This window comes from Nymphalis io, chromosome 24 (genome assembly GCF_905147045.1).
Source record: "Nymphalis io chromosome 24, ilAglIoxx1.1, whole genome shotgun sequence".
Classification (NCBI taxonomy): Eukaryota; Metazoa; Arthropoda; class Insecta; order Lepidoptera; family Nymphalidae; genus Nymphalis; species Nymphalis io.
Genome location: NC_065911.1, coordinates 4,659,857 through 4,674,960, shown reverse-complemented (window position 1 = coordinate 4,674,960; position 15,104 = coordinate 4,659,857). Strand labels below are relative to the sequence as shown.

General features: G+C 31.0%; 1 protein-coding gene across 4 annotated transcripts in view; it reads left to right on the top strand.

Annotated features, from left to right (window-relative positions):
* Nucleotides 1-15,104, top strand: part of LOC126777826 (latrophilin Cirl) — a 286,910-nt gene that overhangs the window by 164,212 nt on the left and 107,594 nt on the right. For all 4 annotated transcript variants that reach the window (XM_050501011.1, XM_050501012.1, XM_050501010.1 and 1 more), the window contains exon 2: nt 3,696-4,136. In XM_050501011.1, coding sequence (XP_050356968.1) covers nt 3,776-4,136 — 361 coding nt within the window. In that variant the 5' untranslated portion in view covers nt 3,696-3,775. The remainder of the gene's footprint in view (nt 1-3,695; nt 4,137-15,104) is intronic.

Below are 15,104 nucleotides of genomic sequence, written 5' to 3'. Positions count from 1 at the left end.
GTTACAAAATAAATAAGTTGTATTGTTTTTCAATTAACTTAATCATTATTATGAAATTAGTTTGAATAATAATAATTATAAGTATTCGTTTACAAAAGCCTATCCCTTCTATTGACTTAATTGAAAAACAATAAATAGTTTCACCGCTCAACAGCTTAAATGCTACGTTTATTACTCTTTGAGCATTTGGCGGTAAACAACTAGAGAATTCCTGGACAAGGAAATGTTTATAAAAGGTATATACAGCCGAAATGGCCCAATGGATACAGGCCTAGATCTTAATTCTTTAGGTTGCGGATTTAAATCCAGTTATGTGTTAGTTAGCTTTTATGTGCGTTTTATTTTACTTTATCTTTGCTGAAACCAGAAACACCATTAGGAAACCCGCATGTGACGGATAGAATTCTGCTATATGTTACTACCAACTCCTACTGGACCAGTGTGAAGTGGAATAAGGGCTAAGCTTCCTTAAGAGATTTTTTTTTGCTAAGTTTTGAGATATTTACAAGCTTTATTTTTATTTATAGCTTCGACTGATAAAATCGTTAATAAAAATAGAAATATTGAAAAGAAATAATACATCGTCCACATAGCAGTGAATGCAATAAACATCATCCATCGTGGTTCCGTATAGTTCACAACATTCCGAAAACTATTCTCATATAATGGTAGATCTTCACGCGCAATGAAGCTTCTGCTATGACACAATAATTCATGACACCTGCAAAAGGTCTCAGCATCCAATGTAACTCCGAACTCGTCCCCGGGGAGTTCTAATAATTTTCATTTACGACCTTTTTATCGTGGAACGAACAAAATTTCTAACGTTATAGAAATATTGCATCGACGTGCCGTTCGATTTGTTATGTTTCAACTTCAGTTTTATTGTTGACAGGATTCTTTTATTATATAATAAAAAAATGTACACAATTGTTCTCTCACGTTACAATTTATCTTCGATGAATCGCATTAAAAACTATTCAGTCTTTTCAGACGTGGAAATTGTCTTTTAAGTCGTGTTATCATTTTAAATACGTACATAAATCTAGATCATTGGTTATGATACGTATTGTTTAAAACAGAAGTTAGTGGCTTCGAATTTAATCGTGCGTACGACATACGACATACGACAAAGCTACTTTCATAATAGTATAGATTTGGCAAAACAACTGTTATTGTTTTTATTTCATTTATAAATGCAATTTGTTTATAATAAATATAACTCTAAAATAAAAGCGGATAGCGTTTCTATCCTTTAAAACAAGTACAGCGGGATAAGAGATAAGATTAATGACTCAGTCCGGTCCGCACCTGAGGCCAGACTTAGCTTCAGGATGTACTAAATAGAACCATCTTATTACATACAATACAGTTACAATAATCACAAACACTGATGTGATTAATCGTTTTAATAGTTATATATAAACTTTATGAAATATTTGGTTCGCTTTTGAATATATATTTTAGTTATAATGGAATTCAATTAAATCTCTTATCGTATTTTTAATGAAACTTTACCGAGAAATTATGGTAAATGAAATAGTAATTAAATTTATATTCAAGAAAAAAAAAACAAGTGCAATATATATTAATTAAAGTTTAAAATATATGTATATAAATTTTTACTCTTAGAAAATAATAAGTGTTATATGTATATTACCGAATCGTTTATATATGATATACCTAACCGAATGTAAACAAACCCTTAAGGGTAGTGACCATCCCATAGAACTAATGTAGAGGGATAAAAGCGAGAGATTAATGATGCTGCGCGATCTGCACCTGAGTTCGTAACTGCATCTGAACGTGGATGTTAGGTTTTGTTGCATTTTTTTAATACAATACGTTACGGAAATTGGAAACATTTGCAACTTTTTACGTTACTATAAGTGAAATATTATAGACTTGTTTCTGCTTGCGGCTTCGCCTGCGTGTAAGGGGAAAGCTTAGGTACCTTATGTTATTTTCTGTAAGTATTGAAGTGAATTCTTACAGCACTGCTAGACTTTATTGTTATATAATTATTTATAGCTCGGTATTTGTATACGACCGCCTTTGCATTTAAAGTTTCTTTTCAATTTCCCGTAATTATTTTTATTTTTATAATTGAATTCATTTTTTATTTATCTATACTTTTACATTTTCTTTTCTTATAAAAGTACCCTCTTTGGCCTCTTTGTTTTATTTATTTGTTCATACTTATTAGTATACTGACATAATATAGTTGGATCAAATTAAAATATATATGTATTCATTTATTATTGAAAAATGAAATATTTTAATTCATTGAATCAAAAAATAAATTATTCACTGAAACGTTAGACCCGAGTAATTGGCGTTTTATCATTCATTCAGCAAATAATATTCAACACATTCAAAAACATTCGGTCATTCGCATTGCCAATCGATCAAAAATAACGAGCTCTCAACAAAAGCTCGTTAATTCTAGACGATCGTTAATACTATAAGAACAAGTTCATCTCATTCACTCTTATCTCCTCGAAGAACGCAGGTGTGTTCCCTCCCTTAACCCCTAACACACGATAACAGAATGTCACATCGACTGATGAATTGCTTATTAGATTGGCGCCATCTTCCTGTACTTCGCACTTATTTTTTCAACAATATTCTATGGACCAGCTTCATAAACTTATTATATATTATACTAAGTTGTTTAATTTACTCGTGTTATATTATTTTTGGATAACACCGAAAACGTAAACAGTTCATTAAAAGTTATATATCGAGGATAAGCTATTTGAAATTCGCAATTAATTGGGGAATCAAGATCATGCATGCACACACATACATATACTTATATATTTAAAGAAAAGATAATATTTTAAAGAAAGAAATAAGTGCTCTTTGCGGTTGCATCCGCCTTAAACATCTATTCTCCTACTACTTACCCTTGGATAGTACCGTACCGTAACCGTAACAGCCTGTGAATGTCCCACTGCTGGGCTAAAGGCCTCCTCTCCTCTTTTTGAGGAGAAGGTTTGGAGCTTATTCCACCACGCTGCTCCAATGCGGGTTGGTAGAATTCACATGTGGCAGAATTTCAGTGAAATTAGACACATGCAGGTTTCCTCACGATGTTTTCCTTCACCGTAAAGCACGAGATGAATTATAATCACAAATTAAGCACATGAATAATAACTTTGTTACATACTATAAAAAAATAAACCGCTCCGTTCACACTTGCAAAACTGACATATATCTAAATTTGTTTATAATATAATGTATTTAGAGTGCTGCTATTCTAAATTTGAAATGCCTTTCAAGTTCTGTAAGTACTCCTCAAGCCTGTAACCTGCTATTGCAGTATTATTGAAGAGGAACGAAACGAATTATCTTGAATTTAGGTAGCGAACGGAAATGTAAAAGCACATTAAAGCGCTTGTTTATGGTGTGGTGTCATAAAAATAGGGCAAGTTAGCGAAACCAATTGCGTGTAGGCTTATGGTGCAATGATTACTGTGGTCACAAAGATCGCGTCTCCGCGATATTTCGATCTTCATTCCAAACAAAATAACAAATACGCAGCGCAGCAAATAATTCAACTTAATATCAAAAACATTTTGACTGAATCATGAACAAAAGCAGCGCATTAAAACTAAAACTATTCCTATCGAATGCATTATATACTTATAGCTTATATGACATAATTAATCTATTGTTACTTTTTGTTTCAGATGCCAACACAAGATGAAGCGGCAATTTGACGATACAAACAAAATAAAATTTTAACACCAAACATAAGAAAACATCAACCATGACTGGGAAACCTGACCGGGTGTCAGAACCTTTAGAGAGGGTCGTGAACACCAAGAAAAAAAGCCTTCTAGATCTGAAATCTCTTCTAGAAGACAGAGGAGGAATTATAGAAGCTAGTACGAAAGGAGGCTTTAAAAGAAATGTCTTCGAAAAAGATAAAGATTCTAGCAATAATAGTCTTTATCGTTTAGACAATAATGTTAGTTTTGGTTTAACAACTTTTAGTGAAAGCAATAATACTATGAGGTTTAGTGGGAAATCAGTTAAAGGACGGTGCTGTAGACTTAAAACTATAATGTGTTTGTTATTAGTGGCCATATTTGTGGATACGAGACTGCAGGCAGAAGCGAGAAGTTCAGGTGAGATAATTAATTTTATTTAAACTAATACAATTTGTAAAGACTAAACGTTCAGTAATAATACAATATTTCTAGCACTTAGGCTATTATGGAATTAGAAATCACAGAATATACGAGTATTGATTGTGGTTGAAACAGTTATCAAGGAAAAAAAACAGTAAATGATGACTAAGCTAACATACGTAATGTGACCTAAACTTACTTTGAGATCCATGAATTAACGCTTACTCACAAAACACACACACATAAACCGCAATGTTTTTTTTATTATTTACTCATGAAAGCATTAGCAAACTTTACATTTTGGGTATTTACTCGTGAGTGTTCCTTTTTCTTTTTTTATTAATCTTTGGCATGGCATACTTGAATCATTGCTATTTTTCATTATTTTTTTATATTAACTTTGTGTTAATTTGTTAAACTAACGATGATACCAATTTCATTGAATTTTCAATTGTTTTTTCTTTCTTGGAAACATAATTATTATATTTCAAGAAACATGTTATTCTCATGCTTAGTTATTCTATTACTTTAGTCTGTTCGTAGCATTTTGAATTTTGTTGTAACTCAGCAATATATACAGAGAGGACAACGTCTGCGGGGCTTTACTAGTATAATATAAAATAATATTCCTAAATAATCGTACGTAGTTCTTTCCACAAAATTACCCATTCATTTTAAAATTTTACCAACATAATATTTGCAAATCTAAAAAGACATCGTTAGTCTTAAAAAGCTTTTCATGTCGTTTCAAGACTCAAATATGTCTTCACGAATACACTAATTATGTTTACATAAAGATTATAACGAAATACTCTATATAATTTAAATAAATATGATGACTAGACGAAGAAGTGTTCGCTGCATATGTCTGCTCTGTAAAGATCGCAGTTATGTGTGTGTGTGTTTGTCGTTATGTGAAGGGTTCTGATTGTATAATGTATGTTTATATATTTCGTTTAATAAATTTATATATAAATTGTCATTATTATACGACTGCCCAAAAAGGTATATTTGGTTATATTTGGATATAAGGGGAACTGTAAGAATCCGCACATCTTCCCAAATGAGACCGGCTTTAATTTTTTAGAAATGCAGACGTTGTTTTTTTACATAAATTAAATAAGTACACTCTGATATTAACTATAAAGTGTACTAAATAAATCTTTCTAAACAGTTTTATTTAGTATAGTATATAGTTATACGAGAAACGTTACAAAGTTTAGTCAATAGTAAAAGGAGCTTAATTAACATGTTGTAGTTAAATGGATAAACACTACGGTTTTTGTTCTTCATTTCGCATGATTAACACTTTGATTATTGTATTCAAAGATGTTTCTTTAAGGCATATCTTTCAATTTGTATTGCTTATGAAAGTTAAGAAAATTTAGTGGAACGAAGTTAGTTTTAAATCCGGTTCAATAAATTTTAGAAGTTGTTCTAGATTTAGAAGAATGAGTTATTTGGATAATTTTTTTTCTATAGAATAGGTAGGCGGAAGAGAAAATGGGCTACCTGATGTTAAGTGGTTATTATTGCACATAGACATTAGCATTGTTAGGAATATTAACCATCCCTTACATCACTAATGCGCCACTAATGACCTTTGGCACTAAAATGTAATGACCTTTGTACCTGTAGTTACACTGGCTCACTCACCCTTCAAACCGGAACACAATTCCATCCAAATTTCGAGATATTTCATTCGTATTTGTAATCCGTAGTAACAATGCTAATACCGAATATTGGCTTAAATAATGTTGCTACAAAAAGTAACAATGAACGGTTTCCATTCCTTTCAACTAAAAAAAAATAAATGTCCCACTGTGTCATTCTTTTAAGAAAATTATAAAATATAAATCAAGCATGTCCAAATATATATACTTGCTCAGGTTTGAACCCATAATCTTCGACTAAGATTCACAAGCTCCAGCACTCTCAGCTGCTAATTATAATAATGACTAAGACCAAAATTTGATAACATCTGTCATACACACTCGCGAACCCGTAACATAACATCACCTGTCAAGAAAACACTGTTACATCCAAACTAAGATGAAACTGTATACGGGAATAACTTGCCGTTAACTTAGTTCCAAATGTAGCTGAAATATTGTATATTGTATTGTATATATGTTTATGAAGTAATTTGTTTTTGGACTCTATAAGCCGTTTTATTTTCTAATAAAAAAAATTATAATTCCATGACATTTGGATGAGTATAGTAAAAAAAAGAGTCATTTTTTTCTATAGTTTCTGAATTATGTGTTCAAGGACAGATTAATGATATAATCAAAAATGTTATTGACTTTTTATATGAAGCTACTCGCCCGTGACTACGCCTGCGACGAGAGAAGAGAGCAGGAGCTGTCTTAAGAGGGTATAAGCTATCTTTTTACCAAATTTCATCCGTTCTATAGTTATTGCGTGAAATAGTAACAAAATAGATGGATCTCCATTCGACAAACTTTCTCGTTTATAATATTAGTAGGAAGATCAAAAATTATACTTGAATTGATGATATTTAAAAAACTATTTACAGTACAATTATAATGATACATCATTATTATTTTATCATACGTGTATATTTTGGTTACTAACGATAATACCTATTATTAATTTCAAACAAAAACAAACATTAAACAATAAGCAAATAACATTAAACTCGAAATGGAAATGAACAGAAACAGGAAACACATAAATCGTGGAAAATTTTCCGAATGGTTTAATATTTTTGAAAATAATATAATTGATCGAATAAGCCAATCAACTAATCGTTTGCAGATTATGAAGAAAATAAATAGAAAACATTCGCTCCACCCTTTCATGACGCGAAACAATCTGCTAATCGAACGATTGCGAAGCTTTACCGATACACGAAAATGAAAAACAAATTAAATTAACTGCAGACTGGTTGAAAAAATATTAAATTGTTATATTTCCTAATTGCTCGCGATCTAGAAAACACTCCCGGAGCGATGCGAACCGTTTAATCCTTTATAGAAACCAATCTACCGCGAATTGAAAAGAAAAAAACGTGCAAAATATCCTCAGGTAAACCGAGAGGTCCAATCATACCATAATCCATTAAGATTTCGCTTCGCTCCGTCGAACACACTTCCAAACTCCCGCGAGGTAAATATTTCAACCTTCTCCCTCCCCTTTCCTAAGTATAATGTATTCTACACCTCCCCCTCAGACCTCATCTTTCCGTCCCTATTTTGCATGAAGGGGGAATTTAAATTGTGTAATCTAACTTTCAATTCATTCATACATTCAACGCCATCTCTAGGTGATAAATTGAAACTCGAATGGATTCTTAGAGTCATTTAGCCTTAGGATAGGAGAAGTTATTGAGGTAGAACCTAGACTTTCCAGTCACATAGGTAGATAAACAGAACTAAATATTATGATAACTTCTTTACTGAACACATAAAACGAAGCCATGTAACATGGTACTTATGAAGTCATGAAAGATTTATCAGAATTGGGCATATCTTTTTTGGCGTGTACAAGATTTTTGTTAACTGTATTAAAATTACGTTTTCTTTCATAAGTTCTTTTATTTTAGACAGAAAAAACTGCCGTGATATTCAATATTTGTTAAGTCCATATGGATAGTAAATAGAACAAAGAATATACATTCATTCATTATAAATCTAGAAAGTACAATGTATAAACAAAAACAAATATATTTCAACTATAACGAAAACCAATATCAGCTTGGAACCAAAGTCTCAATGTTTTTGAAAAACTTGGCATCAGCAATCTGTACCACGAGATTTTTGAACGAAAACCTCATCGGGAACAACATCACACAACTGAATTTTGTACTAGAAGTATTAACGTAGTGAATTACACTAATAAAAATCTTTTATGAAACCTACGCTTACAATATGAAAAAGTTATGATGAAAATTCAGTTGTCTTATCAAATATAACTCTGTCTCCGAGCTTTACACATTTCACGTGGATTCCCTTTGTCTTCATTTAGACGACCATTTTTCTTGTTTATCCTTTATCTGGTTAGAAAAAACATAGCTCCTATTTACAAAAGCGTCGGAACTATATCCGGCAAGTTTCCATTTTGTAAATGTCCCGTAATTAAATTACAGTGTATGTCAATGTTTTTCGACGAAAAGTGCTTTTGTTATAATCGAATTGTGAGGATTTATAGCAAGTTTTATCGAGACTAATATCACTATAATTGAAGCGCACTGTGCTATCAATCTTTGTTGTGATTTTACTGTTCTTTTTTCAATAGGATTGAGTATTATATCTAATATTTTAGAAATCAATAATGTAATTTGATAAAGAATTATTTTATTGTATGTAGTTCGTTACAATAGTGCAAAATAAAATCGACAGACCCCTGACAGGTTCAAAAAGTAGGTACGATCATTTGATGAAAATTCATCAAAATGATTAAGTAAAAAGAGATCCAGAAAATGCATTATCAAATACACTCATGATGTTAATCTCAGAGAAAACTCAAAGGGATGATGATGAGGAAATAACATAGGCACATATTCACCTATTATCCAGGTGTCATCTAAATGGGAACTCGAAAAGGTTCCGAGTTTTATCAAATGAGAATTGCAATCAGTGTTAATGAATGGAAGAGGGGCCGTCTGTGTGACATCATAAAATTAGCTTCTAAAAAGCCTAAAAAGTACCAACTAAATGCATTAACCATTTTTAATTACTACATTGATACGACTAATGTAGAATGAATTGAAATATATCGTTTAGAAATTCTATTTGCTATTAATGCATTTCTAGAACTCCGATTCGCAAACAAGAATTTCATTATAAGAATTATTTGGAATATATATTCTAATGTCAAGTAATATTAATATATCGTAGTGAAATCTTCATTTCACTTCAACATTACGCTCAGAAATGCCAAAAAGAAGAATACCACAAGCTTCAATTTTCATAATTAAACTTGGCATATTGCCAATGTTCCATTATGACGAATATCTTTGAAAAGAATTAACCAAGAATTGATATCGAATAACGAGAAAGTTACTATAACTTTATGTGATATAAAGACATTATACAGAATATCTGTTTAATAAAATCAAAAACAATTTTCAATTCCCTGTCATGTAAATATATTAGCTTTTACATCTGATTTTTGGTCAAGACAGCAAGTTAACTTGTCAGTTTTATTCATATTCGAAATTGTACTCAGATAAATATTACTTAATTTTTTTAAATAATATAAATGTTTAATATACGTACAGTAGATTTGCCTTTTCAAATGAATAATGAAGTAGATGTTAACAATATTAAATTATCTATTTAAAAAATACAATCGAATATTGGCGTTAAAAAAATATGAAAAGTTGTATATCGCTACAGCTGTATACTTTTTGGCGATAATACAGAAGTGTCGTATGAAAACGTGATGGAAACGCCATTTTTATAGTTCCGCTGACCCGATTCTTTTTCGTCGATGTAGTTTTTGTTTCATATCTATTTATGTGACAATAGTACGATTTTACAATGCACGTTTCACGTGACGAACGCAAAAAAATTGCACTCTAAATCAGTTTTCCTAGGTTCCAATTTATTTATTTGTGATTTTGTGTAATATTTTTCATTTATAATATAAAATTTACCGCTGACTTTCTTTCGTCGGTTCGGTTGAGTATCATTAAGTGTTATACTTCAAATTTTATAAAACTTTAGTAATAATAGTCATTTGAATTAAATCCGATGATTTTAGAAACTACTAGCCGATGATTTCAGCTATTAGTATCCTCGTTTTATCAATATTGTGAAATACTTCGATGTTATCGTTAGGGTCAGTTGGTCATAGTTGAATAATTATGATAATTAAGAATCTACAATCTGCTTGAATTTTGCTAAATTCCGATAAAATTCTCTTACAAAAAACAATTTGCAGCATAATTAATTGTTTCGTACTTATATTTAATTCAAATTCAGCATAATCATTACGATGTTAGGAAAATTTATTACCATCTATTATGATTCTCATATAACCTTTAAAGGAATAATCGACCTCTTATAATGTGATAGGTGTTTTAATTACATGTCATGGGGACGGTACATGACTATGTAAATTGCCTGCATTATATCATCGACAAGTTTACTAGACCCATTGTCTTCTAGGAAACAATGCGGCATAACTTATAGATTTTCTTACTTTGTCTTTGTGAAAGGAGAGCTAAGTTTCTTTAAGCTTCCATTTTGCTCTTAAAATATCTAGAGAACTAAGGAGGTATAATTTTAAAGATGACAACAGCGTACAGCCTCTTCAGGTGGACGTAATTGAAAATTGCCAGTAATGACCTTTATGGAGTAAACGAATTTGTGCTTTATGCTCTTGGGAATAAAATTGAAATTTCATTGGAGATGAAACTTATAGCTTATAAAAGTATGATGTAGGACAATGGATAAAGTATAGAAGGGTTGTGTGATAAAGGTGCAGACAAAGGTTTTTGACGGTTAGTAATGTTGTAGGGTTACATTTTGTTTTGACCAAACTTTTATTATTAGACAAAGTAATTTACCTTACAAATTTAAGAAAATTAATGTACACTTAAAATAAAATTATTAGCAATCAAGAAATAAAAATTAAACCTGTACTCACATTTAATAGGAATTAGTTGAAGTATTTAATCGAACAAAGCATGATGATAAAGTATAACTGCATACAGTAATACAAAGTTAGTTTAAAAAGTCATTTGCCCTCCTGGCGAATATAAAAAAAAAAATAGTATTACGACAAAAACTCGAGACTCCAAGACCATATCAGATGATTATTGGATTACAGTCACACACATGACAGGATTTTAAATGTATACTATCCCTCTGTTTGCCGGATACTAGCTCTGCAGTTATTAATGAAATAAAAAGACGATGAATCATTAAATTTATTTAAAGACCGTACATAGAGTCGATGGGTAAACAAATAGTTTCGCTTGGGAAGAAATTGGGGATTCGACAGCACATATATAGGCAGCCACTGAAATTGAAGTGTCGAGTGCTTGTCAGTCGTGGTAGTATCTTATTAGTTTAGCTGTAATATCTATGAAAGAAGAAAAAGTGGAGCTTTTCTGTTACGCTTTTTGTGAAATGGCGAATCTTGCACATGTAGCTTACTTTTGGTTACTTCCTAACACGAGAAAAAATACAACAAGCTATTTTCCCGATTCATATTTCCTGTCCATAGATCTATTTTTTTTTTACCATATTTCCGTTTTAATTTTCACCATCATTATATATTTTTGATGTTCCTAAATTCTAATACTAATTTAAAGAACTCGAAATTCAAAACTAGAATAAACGTACCACCATAAGATCGTATTATACATTCGTAAGATATAATTTATTTACAAACGCAAAATGTATTTGAATTTGTAAACAACAAAAACGTTATTCACATTTCCATTCACGCATTATGTCAACACTGGACAACGCTTACTGCTATCGCCCCACAGGGAATCCCCTTAGAAGTCACCTTTTTTTAGAGATTTTTATTCGTTAACAACCTTCACGGTAAAAAGAGAAGTTCTGACCAGGAAATTTTGCTTCGAGAACATTACATTTTGTAAACAAGACGCAGGTCTTACACCAGGGACTAATTCAACAACGCGTATTAGAGTCTGTTGATATAAAAAAGGTTGGAAGACGTTTTATTTTAACAATGTATTGAAATTAATTGTAAATTCACGGGATATTTTAATATTTTTTTACTTGAATATTTCAACTTAATTTTCAGTGTTCGGTAAAGTATTTGTACTAATATTATAAATGCTAAAGTAACTCTGCCTGTTATGCTTTCACAGCTTAATCACCGATTTTGTTAGATTTTGGTATAGAGTAAGATTGAAGCCCAAGAATGGGCTACTTTTATCATACCTAACATCTATCAACACCACCCCCTCTCCAACATGCGGATATAAAAGAAACTGTCGGAATTTTTTTCAGTAGACCTTGGCAATGTAGATAATTTTTGGATTATATAATTATTAATATGGATATTATCTTATACGTTAATATACAATATCTTACATTCTCCTCTATATTTAAATTTGATAGAAATATTGAATTAACATGGAACTTCAACAAATTACGTCTTCCACCTAAAATAATATTTATTTTTATTTCATATTAAATGTTATGTAGTTACACATAGTTTTTTAATATTAACAAATAAAAACTCAATGGTAATACAATGCAAGCCAACTACTGTAATATGTACGAACTTGCCACAAATGTTGCAAACACGATGGTTGCAATTACAATGATTCCTGCGAAACATAACTTTAGTAAACTTGTATACAATCAACGTGGCCTTATCTTGATCAAATGTTCCCAGTCGAACTGAGAACGACCCTCACGGGAGATACCTATACGGAAGCCCTACAATACTGAAAAAGGAAACTTCAAATAGTTCATCTTACTCTTCCCTCTATTTAACTCTATAGGTCAAAGAGGGATAGCATATCGAAGGTGCATAGTGGTAGTCAGAAACAAAAGTGATGACAAAGTGAGTGTTATTGTTTTTGGAGAATGAATTCTACAGAAATTATGATAGAGTCGGAATTTGATTGACAATTATTTGTAATGATATGAGCAAGTTTTAATTGGTATACGAGTAAGATGAAGTTATATGGAAGAGTTATTTCTTGTGGTTGTTGGTTTTGCTCTCCTGAAAATCGGATCAAAGAAAATTAAAAAGTGGTTTGTTGGTTTTCAACGTAAACCGTTTTATAAAACGAACTTTGTGTATTGAGAAAAAGTCATTAGCTTGATAACATATCTGTAAATGCGGCAAAATATATAAATATTTTTAATAATTTGTGTAATTGAAATAATTTGTGTAGTTTAGTGTATTTTGTGTCACGTGACGCTATATTGAATGACTTTAGTTTTAGCTTAAGTTCTGTTACTACTGGGAAATGATGAACAGTTTCTATGTATTTGTCTAACACAATAATTATAAATAATGAAAATTAAAAATTGGAGTTGTTGTAAAAACAATCTAGACTATATCAGTAAGTCTATAAATGTGCCAATATTTCTCTCGTGGACAAAGATTATAGCTCACTCCACCACTCTACATATAGAAGCATTACATGAAAAGTTAGTGGTGCTTCATACAATATGCAGTAACAGTAACAGCCTGTTAATGTCCCACTGCTGGGCTAAGGCCTCCTCTCTCTTTGAGGAGAAGGTTTAGAGCATATTCCACCACGCTGCTTAAATGCGGGTTGGTAGAATACACATGTGAGATAATTTCGATGAAATTAGACCCATGCTGGTTTCTTCACGATGTTTACCTTTACCGTCAAGCACGAGATGTATACACAAATTAAGCACATGAAAATTCAGTGGTACTTGCCCGGGTTAGAAACCACGATCATCGGTTAAGATTCACGCGTTCTAACCACTAGGCCATCTCGGCTATATATCATACAATATAATTCCATACAGTATAATATTCCTAGTCATGTTTAAAACTTTTAACTAATTGCTAAGAATATTTTTATGTTTTTAACATGATATTTTTACGATGATGCGTAAATTATAATAGACTTTTAATCTTTATTTAATTCCATTGTTCACCTAATAATATCGGACGGATTGTCGTACACAAACTATAAGAATATTCGATCTTGCCATTTGAAATTAGGCTCTATGCGAAACCAATAAGGGTCATATGTTGATACCATTATTCTTTCCGTAGGCAATTTGACCGGCCAATGTTTCATTGTGAGGCTTAAATTTGTTTTACGCTTAGTCAGCACTGCTTGTAAGTTCCCACGAAGTGTTATGATTCCAGGTGTACTTAATTTAGGTAAAAATACAGATCAATAAAAAGCAGAGCTCACTTTTTCCTTTTCTTCAGAGAGAAACATTTTTCCTTTAAAAATTTAATTTTAAAATATTTGTTATAAAATCACTTGTGCCTATTTGTTATCATTTATCTCAAAAATATTTTGATTGTTTATTGCCATGCGGCTTTAAAAACAAGAATAGAATAGTATTAATTTAAAAATACCTATTCGGTAGCAAATATATGTAAATAATATGATTATTCTAATTTTGTAACATAAAATGCTTAAAATACCTAGTTGGATAACACCTCATAAGTAATTTACTGCCATATCTTAATTTACGCGACATTTTCATTAATATTTTATATCTTTATTAATGAAGTTTTACTACAAAAGGATTAGTGAGTCATTTGACATCTCGTCGAATATTAATATTTTTTTTTAACGAAAACTTTCAATATAATTTTTGGTTTGAAAAATTTATAACGATTATATTAAATTTATGTCAAAGTTGATATTTATATGAGTATTAAAATAATAATTCGTATTATATGTATTTTATCAAATTATAAATTTTGGCGAATTACGTTATGCTGGGTTCTGTGGACAGTGTAGTCTTGATACTTACTTAAGTATAGTAGGTTTTATTCATTTTATTTGATTTTTTAACAAAATTCTTTAAGAAATAAATTGATTGCTACTGTTGTATATATATATGAGAACGAAATGCGTAAATCTTAAAAAAATAATTTTGTTATCTTTATGGAAACGTAAGTAGTTTCCTCTGATGTATCATTAATCTACATTGCGTAGGGCATAGAACGCGTTGGTACGAAAATAATGGATCCTTTGAATGGCTTAAATGCTAAGGCACTTAGGCTTTGTAATAACGTTCCTTTATCAAAAACTAGGCTTTTGGTCATTAGTCTTATCATATTTTGTGTTAGTGGTATGAAGGGCGAAAATAATATTTATGTGTTAAATTGTAACCTCAATAGATCAAGTTTATATGGTAGAATTTGGTTCGACACGTGCACGTTTCCTTATATAAGCATAAGCACAAGCAAAGAACGTAAAAAATCAGATTCGAACCTGCGACTTGTCCGCTGTGTCAACTTTACATACCGTATTAATGGCTAGACTTGGATTAAAAC